This window comes from Hylobates moloch, unplaced genomic scaffold (genome assembly GCF_009828535.3).
Source record: "Hylobates moloch isolate HMO894 unplaced genomic scaffold, HMol_V3 SCAFFOLD_11, whole genome shotgun sequence".
Taxonomy (NCBI): domain Eukaryota; kingdom Metazoa; phylum Chordata; class Mammalia; order Primates; family Hylobatidae; genus Hylobates; species Hylobates moloch.
Window position 1 is genome coordinate 47,253,453 of NW_026652286.1, and position 23,751 is coordinate 47,277,203.

At 49.3% G+C, this 23,751-nt stretch overlaps 1 protein-coding gene across 1 annotated transcript; it reads left to right on the forward strand.

Moving 5' to 3' along the window:
- Positions 1-4,825: 4,825 nt before the first annotated feature.
- TPBGL (trophoblast glycoprotein like) lies at positions 4,826-7,784 on the forward strand. Its single transcript, XM_032166948.2, has one exon. It carries the CDS (start codon positions 5,140-5,142, stop codon positions 6,286-6,288), a length of 1,149 nt encoding a protein of 382 aa, XP_032022839.1. The 5' UTR covers positions 4,826-5,139; the 3' UTR covers positions 6,289-7,784.
- The last annotated feature ends 15,967 nt before the right edge of the window (positions 7,785-23,751 follow it).

Consider the following 23,751-nt stretch of genomic DNA (forward strand, 5'->3'; position numbering starts at 1 on the left):
CTTTTCTAAATGTCCATTTCCCATTCTAAACTGGGACAGTAAAGCAAGGTACAGATGTAGTAAGGGGTCATCTTTTCCAATGGTCTGAGAGTTGGGGGTTGGGGGGAAGACTGAGGTGGGGGCAAGAACATTTAGGACTTTCGTAGGACACATCCAGCTTACTTATTCTAGCCTTTCCCCAGAGGCCCAGGCCACAGAGCGGAGGAGGAGGGTATTAAATATCAGAGAGTTATTTAAAAGCCAGTTGCCTGCCCCTCAGAAGCAGCGCTGGCCTCTGCTGACTCAACGGAGAAAATGAACCTTGGGCCTATGGATTTTCCTGTGTCTCACAGCAGTGGGGGAGGGGAGGGGGAGTGAGAAATGGGAAAGGCAAGGCCCACAGTGAAGTTTCCCGTCCCTGCTGGCAAGGAAGCCAAGCAAGAGGAGAGAAGCTGGGGCCTCCCCCACTACCTCGTGGCTGAGTTCATCACGTCAGGCCGCCTGCTGCTCCTCCATTTGCCTTGGAGGAGGGGGGAACAGAAGGATGGGGAAGCAGCAGGAGGGCTGCTGGGACAGAGGTCAAAGGGAGCCTGGATCTCAGGAGGATACAGCATCCACTCCAGAAGGACCCCAGACCACGCCTACCACTTTCTTCCTCAGCCCCCTTGAGTAGCTGGGACTACAGGTGCCCACCACCACGCCCGGCTTTTTTTTTTTTTTTTGTATTTTTAGTAGAGACGGGGTTTCACCGTGTTCACCAGGATGGTCTCAATCTCCTGACGTTGTGATCTGCCCGCCTCGGCCTCCCAAAGTGCTGGGATTACAGGTGTGAGCCACCACACCCGGCCACCCCTACCACTTTCTAGTCAGGCAACCAAGGCCTTAATTGGGGTGGTGCCAAGTTCAAGGTCATACATTGAGAAGGTGGGGGCACCAACTTGGGCAAATCCCAGTATGACCTTCCCCTCCCTGACCCCCATCTCTAAAAAGCCAAGGGGCACAAGACTGCTAGGCCCCCCAGGACCATCCCATCCACACACACTTTTTTGCAGACAGGGAAACTGAGGTATGTCCAAGGACTTTAATAGTATTGACACACCTCTGATGACAAAACAAGAGCTGGAGAAGGGGCTACCTGCTGGGTGATCTCAGGGACGTCATCACACTCTGTGCTCCCTACCAAGGCTTAGTGGAGACAACCAAGAGCAGGGTCTGTGCCAGCAGAAAAGGCCCAGTGAAGGCACTAGAGGCTCAGGTAGAGACAACACCTTGGAATACTAAGAGAGGGGCTCTAGGACCTAGTGGAGTAATAAATTCAAGCAAGCATGGAGATCCAGTGTGGTTGACATGAGGGGTACTCATCTGGGCACAGGGCAGATGATCACTCTGCTTGGGTGTTGAGGGGTGCCTTGCTTCTTCCAAGTCCTAAGGAAACCCTGAGGGCGTGAGCTCTTTGCCCACAGGCTCCCCTGGGATCTGACCCAGCCACACTCCCAGGAGAGAGGGATCCTAGGATGAGGGGGGGCTGCGGCAAAGGAGATGGGTAAGAAACCCGAGCTTCTATTGGGCTCAGGTCCCAGTCAGCTGTGCAATCTTGGGGAAAGCACTTAACATTTCTGAGCAGCTATCTCCTGGTATGAAGTGTAGATGAGGGGTCCTCACCGAACTTGCCTCATAGGGATGGGAGGCTCGAGTCACAGATTTTTAAATCATTATGTCAGTCAGCAAATATTCCCTGGTGCCTTCTCTGTACTGATCCCTAAGAAATTAGACCAGACCTGAGTCCCAGCTGCTGACAGTTAAGATGATCGGGGAGTCTTAGCCCTCTAATTGATAAATGAAGTTCAAAGGATGGAGAGGGAAGCCATGAGGGCTCCCCGAAGGGGGCAAAACTCACAAGTCCTGAGGGACAGCGGACTGGACTGGAGAAACAGAATCAAGAGGAGAGCACCCCAGCTGGGGCAAACAGTCCAAGAAAAGAGACTTCCACCAGATGCATCAGAGAATAAACACACAGCCTCAGACTCAAGTGGACACACATTTATTGAACACTTAATGCATACTGAACACTGGCAAATCTAAGATGGAGAGCGCTGTTCCTCCAAAGAACAGAGATCCCTCAGCCCCAACGGCTCGCAGACTTCATTCCTTGGGGAACTTGGACAGAGAGAAATTGGTTCCAGGAGAATTTAGAAGGGAAACACCTTTACAAAGTGGGAAGAGAGGAGAGGAGGCTGAGTAGAGGCCATACAGAGAGACAAGCAGAGACTCATTTTATTAACATCCACTACAAATTTGCTGTGTTGGAGAAAGAAAGAACATGGAACACGGAAAAATGACACGGGAGCTAATTAGTCCCAGAGGGGGCAATGCCTTATCCAGGGTCTGGCAGGATAGGTGCTAGGCCCCCAGACCCAGGGGAAATGATTTTTCTTGTTTTGAGGCACTTTCAATTCACTTTATCATAACAGCCCTGAGAGGAATAGGAAGAACAGGAATTCAAAGCCTATCTACCTTATAGAAGAGGAAGGTGACAGCCCAAGATTGAGACAGGCCTGAGGTCACACCAGATCAACCACGGCATCCATTCCCAGCCTCAGCTTCTTGGGGTGACAATGAGCATTCCTTGTGGGGCAGGACCCTCTCAGATGCAGCCCACCATCGTACAGAGTCCTGGGCAATGACCCTGGGGCCAGGTTTCTAGGCTAAACCCTGAAACCTTGACAGGGGCCTTGGGGCTCCTCTGGCCTATTTCCCCATTTCTGCAATATAGAGGACATTTGCCTTATTCTCTGGCACCTGATGATTCTAAATTCTCTCCAGGCCTCATTTCCCCAAATGAGGTCGAGCACCCCCCCCAGTCAAGGCTGCGTGTGGTCCTGCAGCTCCTTTCCTGGGGGGCGGCAGAAGGCGGGGGGCATCAGCCAAACTGAGGCCAGCCACCACGGGGGCCTGGGAAAGGAGTTTCAGCCTTGGTAGTGGTCTGTGATTCCTCAGGGCCTGGAAGCAGACAAGGAAACAGAGACTGTTCTGTTCATTCAGTCTGTCATTTGCACTACACACTCTCCTGTTATAGTCCCTAAACTGGAAACACAAAAGTGAAGACGACCTAGTGCCTCCTACCATGGGAGACGTCAGAGCTGGGGCATGTTGCTGTGTGGACCGGGGTTTAGGGGAGTGCTATAGCTGAGGGCCCAGCCCCAGTGGCATCTATGTGAGCACATGTGCCCATCTGAGAAAAGACATCACCAGCCTGTTACCTCCACAGACCAAGGGCATGGTGCAGGGCAGGAGGAGTAGGGTCTGACTGTGCTAGCCAATCTCTGGGTCCCTATGCTTGGCATGGCTTAAGCATGGGCTTGTAAGCTTGCCCTCTGAGAATGTACCCACGAATCTGCATGGGCTCAGAAGTGTGCATATTCAAATATGTATGTCTTTATGAATTTATGGACACATGCCAGGACGCACTCAAACCTACCATCCTCTGTGCACATATGAATGAGTCTGCATGGACTTGCATGAGGCACATCTGAGCTCTCATACCTGGGAGAGTTATGACAGGGGTAGGGAAGAGAGAGGGGTTGGGAGGAGGGGACAGCTGGGGGGACCCCCACCATCACCAGCCCTGTTCCTTAATGTTGGTCCTTGCCCAAGACCCAGGCCACTGCAGGGTCTGCCTCTTCTCCTTAAGTGGTATTGATCCTTTGGTCGATCAGTTAAATATAACCTCAGGGAAGGAGTCAACGTAACAACCGTACCCAGTTCAGGAGAAAGAGACTGATTCTTGGGAGGAGGTGGGGAGCCTCTATCCCAACCAGCTCTGCTGATACCCGAATGGCCTGCGGATCAAGTGTCAGCTTCTCCAGCCTGAATAATTCATGCCAAGGCCAGGAATGCTCCTTCTCAGAAGCCTGTCTCTTTAAATCAGGTTTAGAGCTTCCCAGTTCTGGGAAAAAAAAAAAAAAAATCCAGAACAAAACAAATCTGTAAACAGCTCAGCCCCCACCTCAGCCCTGGCCCCTTCTGAGACCCCCAACTCCATGCTGCAAAATCTGCTCCTGCTCTCCCAACCTCTGGTGCCTCAAACCCCACTCACAGGCGGAGAAGCCTGGAGAGACTGGTTGATGGTGTCCAACGGAACCCCAGGAGTCTTAAGAGGTTTGGGGGCAGGGAGTGAAAACAAAGAGCAGAATCACTACACCCCCGGGTCTCTGTGCCTAGGACAGTGCTTGGCAGAGGAGTCCAGCCCGGTGGAGGAAACCAGATGGGGGAACTCCTGGCAGAGGCAGAGCAGCCAGAGTTGGTGGGTGGGAGGGGAGCGGGTGCCACAGACTTCTCCTGAGAATGGGATGGGATGGAGAAAAAGCTGGTCCCATAGGACCTGCAGGGGTGGTGACACAGCCGGGTCTAATGGAACTAGGGTAGCAGAGGAGGTAGCAGAGACTGGGGATTTTCCAGTCTCTCTGCCTTAGGAAGAGGCCGGAAAATGAGTAACTTTCCTAGCCCACTCCTCATCCCTTCCTCCTGCAGTAGGAGCAGCTCTAAAGTCCTCCCCAACCCCCGAATTCTTCCTGGTGGTGACCCACCTGCCTGCTCTCCGCAGCCGGGCCCCGCCCCACACGTGCTGGAGAGGGCGGAGGAAGGACCCAGCTTAAATGTTGGGGGTGGAGGAGGAGGAAAACCAAGTCGGAGCCTCCAGGAGCCAAACTTCTCGGCAGCCCGGAGGGGCGGGGGCGGAGAGGGTGAAGAGAAAGCGCAGCAGCCGACAGCCCTGATTCTCGGGAGCCTCCCACCCCGCCTCCCACGGCGAGGAGGGCGCGGAGACTCCGCTGGGGGCGGAGGACGAGACCGGGAGGCGGGGAGGGGGGAGGCAAACCCTGCCCACTCGGCTTGGAGCCCGGAGCGGCCGCGGAAGCCGGAGGCCGGCTAGCAGGGCGAGGGCACCGGGGGCGGGGGGGCTCCGCTCCCCGTCTGACCCCTCTCGCCCCCGGCCAGTCAGCCAGTAAGTGCGGCTCCTCAGACTTTCGAGACAGCGAACGGACCGACCGGGACTGCCAACCGCTCCGGGTCAAGGACTCGCCCCACCCGTGCCCCCCACCAGGCGCTCCCAACTCACTGGTGAGCGCCGCGGCCCCGGCGCTGGATGCGGGGGCGGCCGCGATGGCCCCGCGAGCGGGACAGCCAGGGCTCCAGGGGCTGCTGCTCGTGGCGGCGGCGCTGAGCCAGCCCGCGGCACCCTGCCCCTTCCAGTGCTACTGCTTCGGCGGCCCCAAGCTGCTGCTGCGCTGCGCGTCGGGCGCCGAGCTCCGCCAGCCTCCGCGGGACGTTCCGCCCGACGCGCGCAACCTCACCATCGTGGGCGCCAACCTGACGGTGCTGCGCGCGGCCGCCTTCGCCGGCGGGGACGGGGACGGCGACAAGGCGGCGGGCGTGCGCCTGCCGCTCCTGAGCGCGCTGCGCCTCACGCACAACCACATCGAGGTGGTGGAAGACGGCGCCTTCGACGGGCTGCCCAGCCTGGCGGCACTCGACCTCAGCCACAACCCGCTGCGCGCCCTGGGCGGCGGCGCCTTCCGCGGGCTGCCCGCGCTGCGCTCGCTGCAGCTCAACCACGCGCTGGTGCGGGGCGGCCCCGCGCTGCTGGCCGCGCTGGACACTGCGCTGGCCCCGCTGGCCGAGCTTCGCCTGCTGGGTCTGGCGGGCAACGCGCTGAGCCGTCTGCCGCCAGCCGCGCTGCGCCTGGCGCGCTTGGAGCAACTGGACGTGCGCCACAACGCGCTGGTCGGCCTGGGCCCCGACGAGCTGCGCGCGCTGGAGCGCGATGGCGGCCTCCCCGGGCCGCGCCTGCTGCTCGCCGACAACCCCCTGCGCTGCGGTTGCGCCGCACGCCCTCTGCTGGCCTGGCTGCGCAACGCCACGGAGCGCGTGCCCGACGCGCGGCGCCTGCGCTGCGCCGCCCCGCGGGCGCTGCTGGACCGGCCGCTGCTGGACCTGGACGGGGCGCGGCTTCGCTGCGCGGACAGCGGCGCCGACGCTCGCGGAGAGGAGGCGGAGGCCGCCGGCCCGGAGCTGGAAGCCTCCTACGTGTTCTTCGGGCTGGTGCTGGCGCTCATCGGCCTCATCTTCCTCATGGTGCTCTACCTAAACCGCCGCGGCATCCAGCGCTGGATGCGCAACCTGCGCGAGGCGTGCCGGGACCAGATGGAGGGCTACCACTACCGCTACGAGCAGGACGCCGACCCGCGCCGCGCGCCCGCGCCCGCAGCGCCCGCGGGCTCCCGCGCCACCTCCCCGGGCTCCGGGCTCTGAGCGGCGCCCTCGGGCTCGGGGCTGCCCTTGACTGGCCCGAAGCCGTGGAGATGAGACGCCCGCGAGCCCCGAGCTCTGAGACCTTCCCCTGACTCGGAGGCTCTAAGCCGTACCCTCTCGTTCCCTCCTCCGAGAGCTCCCACCGTCAAAGACCCAGAGATAGCGGGTCCGAATCCAGAAACCCCGCCCTCCCACCCTAGTTTCCGAAACCGCCCTCCTGAACCACTGAAAGTCCGTTCCCCGTCTCGGGGCTCACACAGAGACTCTGTCCTTCAAGGCCAAAGCTCTGAGACTTGCCCCCAGCACCCTGTTCTTGGAGCTCCGACACCCGAGACTGCACTGACCTCCCTCGCCACCTCGGAGCCCTCAGTCCCCACCGGGGCTCTTGGGCCCTCCCATCCCATTCTGGACTCGAAGCACAGCACCCCCATCGAATGGTTTTGTGGATTTTGAGCCCTTTGTCCCATCCCAGTGCTCAGAGCCCTCCATCCTGCATGGAGGCCCAACCCTGGGGCTCTGAAGATTGGGCACCCTCCCCTCATCTGAGAATATATTTCATACCCCTGCCCCCCCTTCACCCACCCCCGCCTCTGGCCCAGGCCCTTCCCTTCCTCGGCTCAGGCTTGGGGCTCAGCTCCTAGTCTGTCCCACCCATCCCAGGGACAAGCACACCCCATCTAACCTTAGTGTGGAGCCGACTCTCAGCCTTTCCTACCAGGGCGCTGACCTCCCGATACTCAGTGCTGGTCCCCAGTCTCAGACTCTCAGCTCTTCACCCCGATCTGACTTTCGTCCCCCTGCCCAAGCCTTAGGCTCTTGACCCTCCATACCCAATGCTGTCACTCAGCACCTACTCCTGCCATTCACTAGTCAAGGTCCAGTGAGGAATCCGTCCCTGGGATGTCTTCATCCCCTTTTCCTCCCAGGACGAGCTCTTCAGTCCTGCCAGATAGGTGCAGGTGCCATGCACCCCTAGTGCATACTGGCAGATCCTTGTGGGAGGGAAGAGAGTCTTGGGTGTGTGAAAGGGATAGTGGGGCCTCGTGGCCGCAGAGAGGGGCAGGAAGTGGGGTCTGAAGGGCTGGAAGCTGCTGCCCTTCGATTTCTCTATGCTCTCTCCCACCCCTGGCTCTTCGCCCTTCGGGATTCCTTGCCACCACTACCACCACCACCTCACCCCGTATATCTTCTGAAAGAGAAGTAGGTCTTGCCTCCTGCCTCAGGCACAAGCCCTCCTGGTTCAGGGTCAGAACCTCAGCACCTTGCCTTCTCCATGATCCCAAAGCACAATTGGTGAGTGGGGGAGAGGACCCCCTCTCCCTGACTCGCCACCCTCTAGGTCAGGCAGAATGGCTGGCCTGTGCTGCGTCTGCACGCAGGAAGTCACCTTCCTTTAATATATTGGCTTGAGGCCTGCCTTCCCTCCCCATACCCAGAAAATCTGGATCTCCCTTGAGCAGTTTTCTATAAAGTCTGCAATAATCTCAGATACTCTACTCTTGTTAGTGGTGCCGTATCATTCCTGCTGACCTTGGAGTACTGATGGGGGTGGGAGGGGACTCTTGGGAGGGCATTTTGGACCTCTTTTTGGTGGGGCAGTGACCCTTGATGCGTTCTCCCAGACTGTGGGAGAAGAAATGGGCTCTGATTGTACATAGCAGGATTAAGGTTAGATACATGGAGGGACTTCTCATTGGGATGACATTGTTCCCCAAGCCAGCTTGCTTTCTATCATCGGAGGAGGGGTTATGCACAGCCAAAGTGGGATTTGACACTTCTTCTACATCCTCTTCCCTCCCGTTCCTCATCTTCAGGATGGGGATGGAGTTAGGCTAAGAAACAGCCTCAGCCAAGACCATCCGGGAGGAAATCCAGCTACAGAGAATGAGGAGTTAATTCAGACAGGAAAGAAGAGGGATTGTTTGCTGCTTTGGGATCATCCCCTCTAATGAATTATTATCTGATACTCCTTTATGTCCTGTGTCACGTCACGCTCTCCTGGCCAGAGGGTAAGACCTGCGTATTGGGTATGTGAGAGGCTGCATGTCGGGGGTGCGGATGAAATGACTCCTTGAGATATGTGAAGCCAGGGGACTGGAGGGCCAGGAGGGCCTCCAGGTCCCCAGGCTGGATTGTTTTGCATTCAGGGTCACAGAGCCCGTAGAACCATAGGGCAGAAGCCTAGAATTCTGGCATTTTCTAATTTTAGGGCCACATAATTCTAGAATGTGTGCCTTCTAACTATTGAAAAGGACTGCAGAGGTAATGTGGGAAGCCTCCTAAGCTGTCTCAACAGGAGGCATCATCTCGAGGCTCACTCCCTCCCTTCCTTTCAGTGTCTCAGCAGCCTGCCTGGGACTCTGACAGCCCCAGCTTTGCCATGGGGCCAGGAGCACCCCTCAGCCCAGGACAGCTCTTCACAAGTCAGAGACCGTGCATGGGGTTCCTTGTCTTTTCCCCGCAGGCTCCCTACCCCTTCTCCAAGTCATTCCTCATGAGAAAGGATTAAGTCCTCTTGACACATTCCCCTCTGTCAATCACCTCCAAAGGGTGCCCGGCAGTCCCCCAGGACAACGTAGTGATGGTCTCTCTAACGCAAGTTAGAGCTTTTTAGTTGATTTTTGATAACTATTGATTTAATACTTAGTTTAGCAGTAGCTCTCATAAAACCTCAAAGATTTTTGCTGACAACCCATAGCTAATAGCAGTTTTATTTGCCAGGACTTACTGTAGTCTTAAGCTACATTAGCAGAGAGTATGTCCTTGGAACTGAGTAGGTGATCTGTAAATCTGTAGATCTCTCCAGTTCCAAAGATGTATATGAGAGCTACTGCTAAGTATCAAATCGTCATCAAAAATCAACTAATAGAGTGTCTGCTGTGTGCCAGTTGGTGTTTAACCTTAGTACCATTCACTGATCCCCATTAAATGTCTTTTCTGGGCTGCCATCCTCCTTGCTGTCTGTCAGTGGCCTATAGCTTTATGGGGCTATCAACAAGGTCCAGGGCCGCCAGCTTCACCTCTTGTACAAACTCAGCCATTCACTCAGCCCTTACTGAATGCAACTCTGCCAGTCCTAGAAAAGCTAACAATCCAGGGAAGGAATCACATTTAATCAAGATCTGGAGAAAAGAAATCCCAGGAAATAATGAGAGCTCAGAGTAAGAGCCCTGACCCCACCTAGACAGACTTCTTAGAGGAAGTCACATTTGAACTAGGTTTTGACGGATGAGTAGAAGTTTTCTGAATAGAGAAAGATCAGAAGTACCAACTTCTGCAAAGGTCTGGAGGCAGGAAGATCTCGTTAGCCTGAGGATTGAAGACCAGCAATGGCTGGGGGTAGGTAGGAGGATGCGTATGGGGTAGAATGGATCTACTACATTCACCACATTCTCCAAGCACTAGAGGGACCTCTGCCCTTGGAGGAAAAGTCAGGAAGGTAGAGAGGTGTGATGGGGGCACAGGCAGCTGCACTGTGCCTCCTGCTTGTAAAGCCTGGTTGTTCCTTCCTTCTGCCCATCCTTTTTGTGCCTGGCCTCATGCCGGGCACTGGAGACACAGAGAGGAATCAAACCAAAGCCATGGCCAGATGAGGGCAGCGAGAGAAGGGAAGGGGAGGGGAGCCCGGAGAAGCCTTGCAGTAAAAAGTGAGATGGTGCAGCCGACTGGCCCTGCCCAGACTTCCTGACACCATCCACTCCAGACTCTTTCTCAGAGGTGCCAGGGCCCCACTAAATGGCCAGCCTCCTCCCCTGGTCACACACTGGGAGTGCTGCTGGAGTGTGAGGTGAGCAGAGGCCCAGAGGCCTGGGGCCTGCCTGCAGGAGCCAAATGACAGAAGAAGAAATCTACCTCTAGGACGTCCCCTTAAAGAGCAGGCGTGGTAAAGAACAGGAGAGGAGAGGGCAGGTGTGTGTGACTGTCAGAAACACGGGAGACGTGAAGCCAGCTGCACACCTGGAGAAATGTGGCAGACTTCCCAGGTTCTGTGACCTCATAAACACTGTGAAATTGCCTTTCAAAGACGTCTCCTTGAGAAGCCTTTTGCTTCCACGCCCCGTCACCTACTCACACCCTCAGACCTGGGCTGGGAACCAGGGAGGACTGGGTTTGAGTCTGAACTCAGCACCTGACTTGTCATGTCACGTGGTCCTTAGCCAGAAATACCAGTTGAGACCCTACTATGTGCCAGGGTCTGGGGATTCAGCAGTGACCGCAGCAGAACCAGCCCCTGCCTTCCTGGCCCAGCCTGACACTGTGGCCTCGGATACCCCGGTCTGCCTCTGGCTCCGGGTTCCTTCTCTCCGGGCTAGGGCTGGACTTGTGACCTCTGGAGGCACTGCCTGCTCTCCTTGAAGTCCATCTCCTTCTTCATTAAGCCACTGCCTGGCAGACTCTCGGCCCTAATTTATGGGTATGGCCTTTCCCAGACTGGGAGAAGTGACGGGGGCAGTTAATATTCCTGTGCTAATAATACACTTGGCCGCCTTCTGAGTCCCCCCTCCACCCTTCACCCCTGCCTCACCACCCCCACCTGCTTCCCTCAGCACTATCACAGGGCGATTTGCCAGGAGCTGGCCAGGCCCATGCAGACCCTCAACTAACCCTTCATTGGATGGGTGGGGAAACCGAGGCCAAGAGTATGCAGGAGCCTGTCCAGGTCACACAGGTTGTCAGGAGCAGATCCCGAGCCCAGGATGCCCCAGGGCTACCCCTGCTGTGTCCTGGGTCTGAGCGTCTGGCAAAGCCACCCTGCCTCCTAACTTGCCATCTCCACCCTGTCAGTGCATCCAGGAGCCAGCCCCAAGCCAGAGGTAGCCTGAAGATGAAAATAAGAAAGTGAGCCGTGGAGGGTTGGAAGGACTTTTCAGCCTCGTCAGCGGCTCTGGACAGGCCTCGGGAGCCCCATGCCAGCATCTTGCAGGCAGCAGCCCTGCTAGGAGTTATGTCTACCCTCCCTGAGAGGAGAAAGGGGCTTGTCTGGACCTCCAGGCTCTGAGGTCCCAGGAATTAAACTCATTCTTCCTGAGCTTCTATCATCTGAGCACGAGGCTCACCTGGATGAACCAGATCTTGCTCACATTCTTTTCTTTTTTTTTTTTTTTTTTTTGAGACGGAGTCTCGCTCTGTCGCCCAGGCTGGAGTGCAGTGGCGCGATCTCAGCTCACTGCAAGCTCCGCCTCCCGGGTTCACGCCATTCTCCTGCCTCAGCCTCTCCGAGTAGCTGGGACTACAGGCGCCCGCCACCACACCCGGCTAATTTTTTGTATTTTCAGTAGAGACGGGGTTTTACTGTGGTCTCGATCTCCTGACCTCGTGATCCGCCCGCCTCGGCCTCCCAAAGTGCTGGGATTACAAGCGTGAGCCACCGCGCCCAGCCAGCTCACATTCTTGATCAAGATGGTGACCACACACACAGGACACTGTGATCATGGAAGCACAGGGATCCCAGGGAGGCTTCTAACTGAGGGGATCATCCAAGCTGGCAAACTCGGGAGTGAAAGGGGCCACGATTAATCATTACATTGGAGCAAGAATAAACTAGGACTGGCTGGGTGCAGTGGCTCACGCCTGTAATCCTAGCATTTTGGCAGGCCGAGGTGGGTGGATCACCTGAGGTCCGGAGTTCAAGACCAGCCTGGCCAACATGGTGAAACCCCATCTTTACTAAAAATACAAAAACTTAGCTGGGCATGGTGGCGCATGCCCACTCGGGAGGCTAAGGCAAGAGAATCGCTTGAACCCTGGAGGGGAGGTTGCAGTGAGCCGAGATTGTGCCATTGCACTCTAGCCTGAGCAACAAGAGCAAAAGTCTGTCTCAAAAGTTAAAAAAAAAGAAGAAGAAGAACTAGGACTGTACCAAGCTGCTGGGCCCTGGACTTCAATGACTTTTGACAAGACCTGGAGAGAAAAGAAAAAGTACTAGACTGTTAGACTAGACCAGCAAATCTACCAGCAATAAATAACTAACACACTCCCCTTCTTTGAACCCTATTTTCCAGCTGCACCAAACTATGGGGATGTTGGTAATGGGGCCCAGCTCTTCCATCCCCTGTGCCTTTGCTCACGCAGTACCCTCTGTCTAGGATGCCTTCTGTAACACAGGGAGCACTCAAGACAGCCCAGGAGTCCCCCAGTCTTTATGACCCCGCTGTCTTTCTCCTACTGCTGTACCACCCAGAGCTTTCTTTGTACTCACTGGTTTTCTTGCCTCTTGTCTGCACCAGACCAGAAGCTCCCACAGGACAGAGGCCAGACCCAGTCACTTTTAGGTCCTCAGTCAGGGCGCACAGAGATTTGTGAACGCTCTCCCAGCCCCTGGCCCCACAGAAATACAAAACGCAGGGGAAGAAGCATCACGCAGGACTCTGTGGCCTCCCCCTCTGCATGTTGGATGGGTGCTTCCTTTGACTCCCACAATCCCCACTTCATTAAACTGGGGTTTCGATTATATAAGATCCCAGGATGGCTGACTCCGTTGTCTACAAAGTGAGTGAGCAGAAAGAAAATGCAGTTTTAGAATATGTGGTCATGCAAAACACAATTTAGTCTTAGCCTCTCAACTTTGGCACTGATTTATTTGTTTATTTATTTATGAGGTCTCCCTCTGTCACCCAGGCTGGGAATGCAGTGGCATTATCATACGTAGCTCACTGTAACCTTGTACTGCTGGGCTCAAGCAATCCTCCTGTCTCAGCGTCATAAAGTGCTGAGATTACAGGCATGAGCCATCGCGCCTGGCCAACTTTGATTTTTTAATACAATTACAGCTTCTGGCCCTCCATTTGGGATCTTTGTCCAGGGCTCTGTTTGGGCAGCCCCTGCCACTGGCTTAGTCTTGGTTCCTCGCCCCAGGGAGCTGCAGCGACATCTATTGGCCGATCCGTGTGGGAGCCGAGTCAGCTTTAACTTTTCTTGGCATACATGCGCCGTCTGCTGGTGGAGATGGGAAAGTGCCTTTCTTCGTTCAGTCAGCAATCCATCCAAGTGTGTAAGTGCCTGCTGTGTGCCAAGCACTGTGCTAGGAAGATGAGGATACAATTTTAAAGAAAACTAGAGCCGGGTGTGGTGGCTCAGGCCTCTAATCCCAGCACTTCGGGAGGTCGAAGCCGGCGGATTGCTTGACCTCAGGAGTTCGAGACTAGCCTGGGGCAACATGGCGAGACCCCGTCTCTACAAAAAATGCAAAAAATAGCTGGGCTCAGGGGCACCCTCCTGTAATCCCACCTACTTAGGAGGCTGAGGCGGGAGGATTACATGAGCCTGGGAGGTGGAGGTTGCAGTGAGCCGAGATCACACCACTGCACCCCAGCCTGGGCAGCAGAGTGAGACCCCATCTCACAAAAAATTTAAAAAAAGAAAAAAGAAAAAGAAAAGAAAGAAAACCAATAAGGTCTCTGTCCTTATAAAACAATAATAGTAAAAACTAACACATACAGAATTTACTATGTGCCAGAGATTGCTCTAGGTACTTTACATATATTAATCCATCTTGTCCTGATGACAATTCTGTGAAGCAGGTATTCTTATTCCTACTTCACAGATGAGGAAACTAAGGCACATAGAGATGAATAATTTGCTCAAGATCACACGCCTAATAAGAGGCCAAGTCGGGCTTAGAACTCAGGCTCTGCTCCAGAGCCCTCTTCTTATTTAGACCATAAACAAGTGAATAAACAAGCACGATACTTATGAGGGAAATAAGCAGGGTAATGTGAGAGTGAGTGACAAGGAGAGGTCTCCTTTGAGTGGGGTAAGTCATGGAAGACCCCTCTGAGGGTGACCTACCCTGAAGAATGGGAAGGAACGAGCTATGCAGAGAATCTAGGAAAAGTTAACCCAGGCAGAAGCAGCAGCGAGCGCAAAGGTGCTGAGACTAAATATTCAAACATCAGGTGGAAGGCAAGTTCTGGCCACTCTACTCCTACACCTCCCCACACTGTCCTTAGACTCTTTCCCCACCTGGTCGCAGCTTGGACTTCTCTCATCTGCATCCCTGCCCCAGCTTCCTCCCTGTTCCCCCAGCCTGCAGCCTCCCTCTCTGGTCCCACACTGCAGCCCACACTGTAGTGAAAATGCGTGAATCTAATCCCTCTCCTTACTCTGCCTAAAAAAAACCTGTCCCACTGTCTTCTGGATAAAAGCAAAGCTCTTTGAGGCCAGGTGCAGTGAGTGGCTCACACTTGTAATCACAACACTTTGGGAGGCTGAAGCAGAAGGATCAGAGGACAGGCGTTGGAGACCAGGCTAGGCGATATAGCAAGACCTCATCTCTACAAGAAATAAACAAACAAAAAAAGCTATTTTTTTTTTTTTTTTACTGATTATCTGTAACTCCCACTCACTAATCCAATCTCCTGCCAGCTTTTCCAGCTCCCTTCACTCTTGTCCCTCCGATTTCGTTATAGTTGCCTGAAGGCCCCAGCTTGTCTCACCCTAAGACTCCCTATGTGCTGTTTCTTCTACCTGGAAGGTCCGTAGCCCCTCCTTGCCTACCTAATTCCCTTTATACCCTTAAAAACTCAGTTCAAGACCAGGTGGGGTGGCTCACACCTGTAATCCCAGCACTTTGGGAGGCCGAGGTGAGCGGATCATCTAAGGTCAGGAGTTCGAGACCAGCCTGGCCAACATGGTGAAACCCTGACTCTACTAAAAATACAAAAATTAGCTGGGCGTGGTGGGTGTGTGCCTGTAGTAGCAGCTACTCAGCAGGAGAATCACTTGAACCCGGGAGGTGGAGGTTGCAGTAAGCAGAGACTGTGCCACTGCACTCCATCCTGGGCCACTGCACTCCATCCTGGGCCACAGAGTGAGACTCCATCTCAAAAAACAAAAAAACAAAAAACAAAAACTCAGTTCAAGCATTTCGTCCTCTTGGAAGCTGCCTATTTCTCATCTTGGCCACTCTTGCTAAACGTGAGACCTCTCCTTAGGTGTTCTCATGGCATGCTGTGACTATGCAACAGGCCCCCTCTGCAATACCCCTCATCAGCAATTCAAAACCTTTAGCATCATACCTTATCCCCCAAGTAATCTGTGAGCAATTTGACGGAAGGGATTGTCTTTTTTTTTTTTTTTTTTCTGAGACTGAGTCTCACTCTATCGCCCAGGCTGGAGTGCAGTGGTGCAATGTCGGCTCACTGCAACCTCCACCTCCCAGACTCAAGAGATTCTCATGACTCAGCTTCCCGAGTAGCTGGGATTACAGGCGCCCGCCACCATGCCCAGCTAATTTTTGTATTTTTAGTAGAGACAGGTTTCACCTTGTTGGCAAGACTGGTCTCGAACTCCTGGCCTCAAGTGATCCACCCACCTCTGTTTCCCAAAGTGCTGGGATTACAGGAATGAGCCACTGCGCCAGGCCAGGATTGTCTCATTTAATCTTAGTGCCTTCAGGGCCAGCACAAGCCCCAACAAATGGTACATGCCCAGTAAATACTGTTTGCAGTTGTGAGCGTAAATTGCTCCATTTCTTTTTATTGAAATTTATACAGAGTCCACTCTTTTTGGCATACAGTTCTATGAGTTTTGACAGTTAAGATATAGAGTGTTCCATTACCCCCCAAAATCCCTCTTTGTAGCAGCCCTCCCCCCAAGTCCAGCCATTGGTAACTACTGCTTTGTTTTCTGTCTCCGTCATTTTGCCTTTGACACAATGTCATATAAGTAGAATCATACATGTTTGTCCTTTTAAATCTGACTTCTTTCACTTAGCGTAATGCAGTAGAAACTCATCCATGTTATAGGTATCATTATAGTTTGTTCATTTTTATTGCTGTGTAGTATTCCATCATATGGTTGTACAATCATTTATCCATTCAATAGCCGAAAAGCATTTGGGTGGTTTCCAGTTTTTGACAACTATGAATATAGCCACTGTAAACATTCATGTACAGGTTTTTGAAGGAATGTCACTTTTTATTTCTTTCTTTATTTTATTTTATTTTTTGAGAAAAGATTTCTCTCTGTTGCCCAGGCTTGGAGTACGGTGGTACAAACACAGCTCACTGCAGCTTCGAACTCCTGGGCTCAAGCGATCCTCTTTCTTCAGTCTCCTGAGTAGCTGGGATCACAGGCATACACCACCAGGCCTGGCCAATTTTTTCCTTTTTTGTAGAGACAGGGCCTCACCATATTGCTTAGGCTGGTCTTGAACTCCTAGGCTCAAGCAATCCTCCCACTTTGGCCTCCCAAAGTGCTTGGATTATAGGCATGAGCCACTGCACCCAGCCACTTTTTCTTTCAAGAGTGGAACTGCTGAATATTATAGTGAGTGTTTAAATTTATTATAAGAACCTTCCACATTGTTTTCCCAAGTGTCTGTACCATTTTGCATTTCCACTACCAGTGTATGAGAGTTCTGGTTCCTCTCCATCTTTGCCGAAACTGTTTGTTGAAAACAACAACTGAATTGCCTTTGTGCCTTTGTTGAAAATCAATTGACCATCTATGTGCAGGTCTATTTCTGAATTCCCTGTTCTGTTCCATTGATATAAGTGTCTATTCTTTCACCACTGCCACACTGTCTTGATTACTGTAGCTTTCTAGTAAGTCCTCAGACCAGATAGTAGAGTCCTTCAACCTTGTTCTTCTTTATAAAAATTGCTTGGCTATTCTAGATTTTTTACCTTTCTATATAAATTTGGAATCAGTTCCTCTATGTCTTTAAAAGAAAATCCTACAGAGGTCTTGATTTGTATTGTATTGAATCTACTGTCAGTTTGAGGAAGATTGACATAACAATATTGAATCTTCTCAGCTGTGAACATGGTATAGCTCTCAGTTTATTTGGGCCTATTTGATTTCTTTCATCAGTACTTTTTACTTTTCAGCATAGAGATTGTGCACATATTTTGTTAGGTTTATATCTGAGTATTTCAGTTTTGGGTGCTGTTATAAATGGCATCATCTTTTAAATTCCTATTTCAATTGTTTTGTGTTACTCTACAGAAGTGCAGTGGATTTTTGTGTTTTAATCATTTTTCCTGCAATCTATCTAAACTCAGTTATTATTTCTAGTAGCTTTTTTTTTGCAGATTTCTTAGGATTTTTAATATAGATAATCAAGATGTCTGTGAATGGAAACCATTTTCATTTTCTGTTTTTAGAGACGTGTGTCTCTTTGTTGCCAGGCTGAAATGCAGTGGTGCAATCATAGCTCACTGCCACCTCTAACTCCTGGGCTTGAGGGATCCTCCCACCTCAGCCTCCCAGGTAGCTAGAATTACAGGCATGCACCACAGTGCCTGACTAATTTTTAAAAGTTTTTGTAGAGATGGGGTCTTGCAATGTTGCCCAGGTTGGTCTCAAACTCCTGGGCTGAAGTGATCCTCCTGCCTCGGCCTCCCAAAGTGTTGGGATTACAGTTATTGAGCCTCTGTGCCTGGCCTTATTTTATTTCTTCTTTATAATCAGTAGGCCTTTTCTCCCTTTTTCTTGCCTTATTGCACTGGCTAGGACCTCTAGTATAATGTCAAATAGGAGTGGTGAGAGTAGTCATCCTTGCCTTGTTCCCAATTTTAGAGGAAAAGTATTAAGTCTCTCACCATAAACTATGTTAGTAGATGTAGGTTTTTTTGTAGATGCTCTTTATCAGGTTAAGAAAGTTTTCTAAGAGCTGTTTGCTTTTTTAAATCATGAACAGATGTTGAATTTTGTCAAGTGCCTTTCTGCATCTGTTGAGATAAGCACTGCTTTAGCTCAAACCCCAAAATTTTGATATTTGTTTTTATTTTCATTTCATTTCATAAATTTCCCTGTGATTTCCTCTTTGGCCCATTTAGAAATTGCTTAAGTTTCAAATATTTGCAAATTTTCCAGATAATTTTCTGTTATTCTAGTTTAATTCTGCTGTGACCAAAGAATGTACTTATTAAATTCTTTTAAATTTGGCCAGGTGTGGTGGCTCACACCTGTAATCCCAGCATTTTACAAGGCTGAGGCAGGAGGATTGCTTGAGCCCAGGAGTTCAAGACCAGGCTGGGCAGCATGGTGAGACCCTGTCTCAATAAAGAAAAAATAAAAATTTTAAAATAAAAAAAATATAAATTATTTAAAATTTGTTAAGGTTCTTTTTTTCCCCAGAAAATAGTTCTTGGGGAATGTTCCATGTACACTTGAAAAAAATGCATATTCAATTGTTTCGAGATAAAATATTCTGTAGTGTCTATTAGGTCAAACTGATATTGTTCAGGTCTTCTATATCCTTACTAATATTCTGTCTTCTTGTTCCGTCAATTACTGAGGGAGGAATGTTGTGGATTTGTATATTTCTCCCTTTGATTCTATTACATTTTGCTTTGTGTATCTGGAAACACCATGATCAGATGCACACACATTTAGGGTTGTTATGTTTTCTTGGTAAACTGACACTTTCATTATTACATATGTCCCTTTTTATTCCTGGTAACATTTGTTGTTCTGAAGTCTGTTTTGTTTGATATTAATATAGCCATTTCAGCTTTATTTTTATTATTGTTTGCATGGTATATCTTCATTCTTTTCATAAAGACATGCTTGTTTATGTCTTTTTTCTTTATATTTAAAGTATGTTTGTGGACAGCATATAATTGGATCTTGTTTTTTAATCCAATCTAGCAACCTCTATCTTTTAATTGTTATGTAAAGATCATTTACATTTAGTGTAGTTATTGATATGGTTGTATTTAGGTCTACCACTTTTATTTTTCTGTTTGTCCCCCTATTTTTTATTCCTTTGTTCCAACTTTCCTGTCTTCTTTTGGAAAACTTGGATATTTTTAATATGTCAATAAAATTTTTTTTACTATTGTAATTTATCTATATGTTCGGCTCTATTTTAGTTGTTGCTCTAGGGATCACAGTATACATATATAACCCTTCACAATCTACTTAGGGTTAACACTATACCATTTCACCATTGCAAATGTAATATAGAAGCCTTAAAAACAAATAGGTTTGCCGGGCGCAGTGGCTCACGCCTGTAATCCCAGCACTTTGGGAGGCCGAGGTAGGAGGATCATTTGAGGTCAGGAGCTCGAGACCAGCCTGGCCAACATGGTGAAACCCCGTCTCTACTAAAAATACAAAAATTAGCCGGGCATGGTGGCAGGCACCTGTAATCTGAGCTACTCAGGAGGCTGAGGCAGGAGAATCGCTTCAACACGGGAGGCAGAGGTCGCAGAGAGCCAAGATTGTGCCATTGCACTCCAGCGTGGGGAACAAGAGCTAGACTTTATCTCAAAAGAAACAAAAACAAAAACAAAAAACAAATAGGTTTATCTCCCTCCACTGACCTTTCCATTATAGTTGTTATATGTATTTCATCTATTTATCAACATTGGTAAACCTATCAGACAATGTTATAAACTTTTTTTCAACAGTAATAAGCCAGGTGTGGTAGCTCATGCCTGTATTCACAGCACTTTGGGAGGCTGAGACAAGAGAATCGCTTGAACTCAGGAGTTCGAGACCAGCTGGGCAACATAGCAAGGCCCTGTCTCTACAACAAAAATAAAGAAAATTGGTTGAGTGTGGTGGTGCATGCCAGTAGTTCCAGCTACACAAGAGGCTGAGGTGGGAGAATCACTTGAACCCAGGAGTTCGAGGTGGCAGTGAGCTATGATCACACCACTACACTCCAGCCTGTCCAGCCTGGGTGACCGAGCAAGACCCTGTCAAAAAACAAAAACAAAAACAAACAAACAAACAAAAACCACCAATAATAAGTACTTCAAAGAACTTAAGAAGATTAGGGGATAAATGATAAATATAGCCTTTTAAATTTATCCAGATAATTACCATTTCTGTTGCTCTTAATTTCTAAACATCTGGGTTTATCTCTGGCATTGTTTTAAACAAAATAACTTTGTTTAGCTTTTCTTTTTTTAAGAGTAAGTCTGCTGGTGACAGATTCTCTTGGTTTTCCTTCATCTGATAATCTATTTTGCACCCTTCTTGAAGGATGTTTTCACTGGATATAGATTTCTGGGTTGACAATTCTTTTAGTGCTATAAAGATGTTGTGCTCCTTTCTTCTGGCCGCCATGTCTTCTATTAAGAAATCCGCATTCAGATAGTCATCCTTTGTGTGGAAGAAAATACAAGAATGTGTCCTTTTCTCTAGCTGCTTTCAAGATTTTTAAATTTGTCTTTGGTTTTCAGCAGTTTGGTTATGTATGTTTATGTGTGATTTTCTTTGAGTTTAACCTGTTTGAGATTTGCACAGCTTCTTGAATCTATAAATTTATGTCTTCTACCAAATTTGGGGTGTTAGAGGCCATTATTTTCTTAACTATTTTTTCTCCACCAGTCTCTTTCTCCTCTCTTCTGGGAGTCCAGTGACATGGAATCTTAGGCCTTATGATATTGTTCCACAGGTCCCTGAGACTGTTAATTTCTTTCAACCTATTTTCTCTGTTTTTTCAGATAGAAAAATTTCTATTGATCTATATTCAAGTTCACTGGCTCTTTCTTCTGTCACCCCCCATTCTGCTATGAACTTATCCAATCAGTTTTAAATTTCAGATATTGTATTTTTCAGTTCTAAAATTTCCATTTGATTCTTTTTTAATAGTTTTTATATCTCTGCTGAGAACTATTTCAATCCATTTCAAGTTATAACAGCCACTTTAAAATCTTTCATAATTCCAGCATCTAAATCATCTTAGAGTTGGCATCTGTTGACTGTATTTTTCCTTGAGGATTGGTCACATTTTTATGGGTTGTTGCCCTATCCCCCCATCTTTAGTTTTGCTTTCCCTGGTTTCAGTTATTTGCACTCAATGACAGTTGAAAATATTAAATGTAAAATTCCAGAAATAAAAAATATTAAATGGAAAATTCCAGAAATAAACAATTCATAAGTTTTAAATTGCACACCATTCTGAATAGTGTGATTAAATCTCACAGTGACCCATTGTCTCCTGCCTGGGATGTAAATCATCACTTTGTCTGGTGTATCTCGGCTGTGTATGCTACCTACCCATTAGTCGCTTAGTAGCCATCTTGGTTATCAGATCAACTGTTGCAATATCACAGTGTTTGTGTTTAAGTAACTATTATTTTACTTAACATTGGCCCCAAAGTGCAAAGTAGTGATGCTGGCATTTGTTAGAATTGTTCTATTTTATTATTAGCTATTGTCATTAATCTCTTACTGTACCTAATGTATAAATTAAGCTTTATAATAGGTATGTATGTATAGAACAAAACATAGTATATAAAAGGTTTGGTACTACCTGCAGTTTCAGGTGTCCAGTAGGGATCTTGGAGCTTATCCCCTGTAGATAAGGGGGGACTACCTTATTTGTATGTTGAGTAATTTCAGATTGTGTCCTGGCCATTGTGAATGTTATATTGTATAGACTCTGGGTCCTGCTGTAATCCTCTATAGAATGTTGATTGTGTTGTTACTGTTGTTTCAGGAGGCAATGAACCAACTGAAGTTCAGATTCTAAGCTCTGTCTCACTTTCTGTGCGTGGTGGTTCTAATCTTAGTGAAAAGCCATGAGAAAAGAGAAAAAATGGGAAAATCATCCTATGGAGATGACTTCTCTAAATTTTAACTCACCTGTATCATTTGCCTTCTTTTGCCTAACTTTCACAGAGTTGTTATTTAATTGTGTTTTGTATTTTTGTCCAGCGTTTTTAGGTGTAATCAGTAGGAGAGATAGGCTATAATGGATTTACTCCATGTTGGCCAGAATTTGAACCTCCTGCTCAGTTTTTTTGATTTGCTGGAGTTTAAAAAAGCTAGGAGAAATGAAGCTCCAAAGCACAGTGAAGACCGTGATAGTGGCATTAAGGTTGAAAGATATGAGAAAACAGCAAATGTCTCTCCCTTGTTTGGAATCCTGTTCAGATGTCAAGGCATTCCTTCTAAATTGTGGTAACCAGGCCAACATAACTACTTCTACTTTTTGGATGAGAACACTAAGGAAGAGCTTGCCATTTGCCTGTTTGATCTCAGATCAAATCCCTTGACCTTCTCTTGCTCGTATTGTCAGGCCCTGACCATTGCAAACTACATTTTCAAATTTCTTGAAAATCAGCTTTTAATTAAATTCTGCCAATAGGAGGCACTGGCTTGAATTTGGAGTGCAGGAGGAGAGAAGAAGCCAGAGCATGTCTCCAGTCTCCCTGCTTTGGGTGGCATTCCCAGCAAGGGCGATGTTTCCTCTGTGCTTCTGGCTTTCGTAGACACCCTCTTCCTCAATGTTCCCGCTAGGCTGCCCTGGTTCCTCAGCTCCTCTCCTTGTCCCTCCACCCTAGGGGTAGTAATGGTCTCCTATTGTGCCACATCTTTGGGTGGTCTCAAACCCCATTTGCGCTTTCATCTCATCCAACATTTTAGTAAACATTATTAGATATATATATATTAGTAAACATATATATATATAGTTCATATATAATTAATTTTCTAGGAAAGTCATCTTATATGCATGAGTGTCTTCCTTTTGTGCTAATGCAGTACATTATCTATTAGAACATCGACTCTTCCTCACTGATATCCTTACTCCTCCCGTATGTTCTGTTAGACCAGGTAGCAGAAAACTGAAGTGACTTCAGGAAGACCCAGCAGAGCAGGAGACAAAAAGTGAACAAGAACCAGGGCTGGGGCTGGGGCAAGGACTCCCACCGATGTGGTCAGTGGTGCCAAAGATAGAAGATAGGATGGCTTCACCCCAGGAGCAAACCATGGGTCACAAAATCCTGTGGTATCTGAGAGGGATGAGAGGTATGCCAGCTTCCCAAGGCCATAAGGCTGAAAAGTGGCAGAAGAGGCACAGGAGAAAAGTTTTTGGCAGTCTCCAGAAGTTGGTGCAAGGACCAGGCTGGAGCTGGGGCCACAGACAAGGGAAGAGAGCACCTCACCCAGTCATGAGCCCATCTGCCAGTCCAGGGCAGCAGGGAAGCATTTCTTGGTCTTTGACTTGCCATGGGCTTATGAGACAGAAATGAAAGCACAGCCAGCATCCTCTGCCACAAAAGACCTTTAATATCCTCCTATTTATTGTTCTTTTGTTCATTTGTTAGAGTTGAATAAACTATAATAACTTGTCTGACATAATAAGAATGCCACAGGTATAACAGATAAACCTGGCAGGTGGTCCAGGAAAGAGAGTGCCACAAAATAATCACTCAACACAAGGGCCACAGACCTGGAGATTGTTCCCAGCCATCCCTCACTCCTGCCCCAGGACACAACCCATGCAGGCCCCCATTCCATAGGAAGAGGCAGGTCCCACAGTGTCTGTGGCTAGATCTTAACACTGAGCAGAGATGCCCAGGAAGATGGCACTTCCTATGCTCGTTCCCAAGTGCTCTGCTCATCTGCCATGCAGGTCAGGACCATACCCCGAGTTTGTGAGGCACTCACCTCTCATACTCACCACCTCATATGACCACCTATCATACCCACCTCTCCTATGACCCTTGCAATTGTCCCAGTGAAGTGGGAAGAGCCTGGACTAGCCCCATTTTA

What these genes read in the sequence shown, in the direction of transcription:
- TPBGL (XM_032166948.2), top strand. Translation starts at nt 5,140, where the DNA reads ATGGCCCCGCGAGCGGGACAGCCAGGGCTCCAGGGGCTGCTGCTCGTG.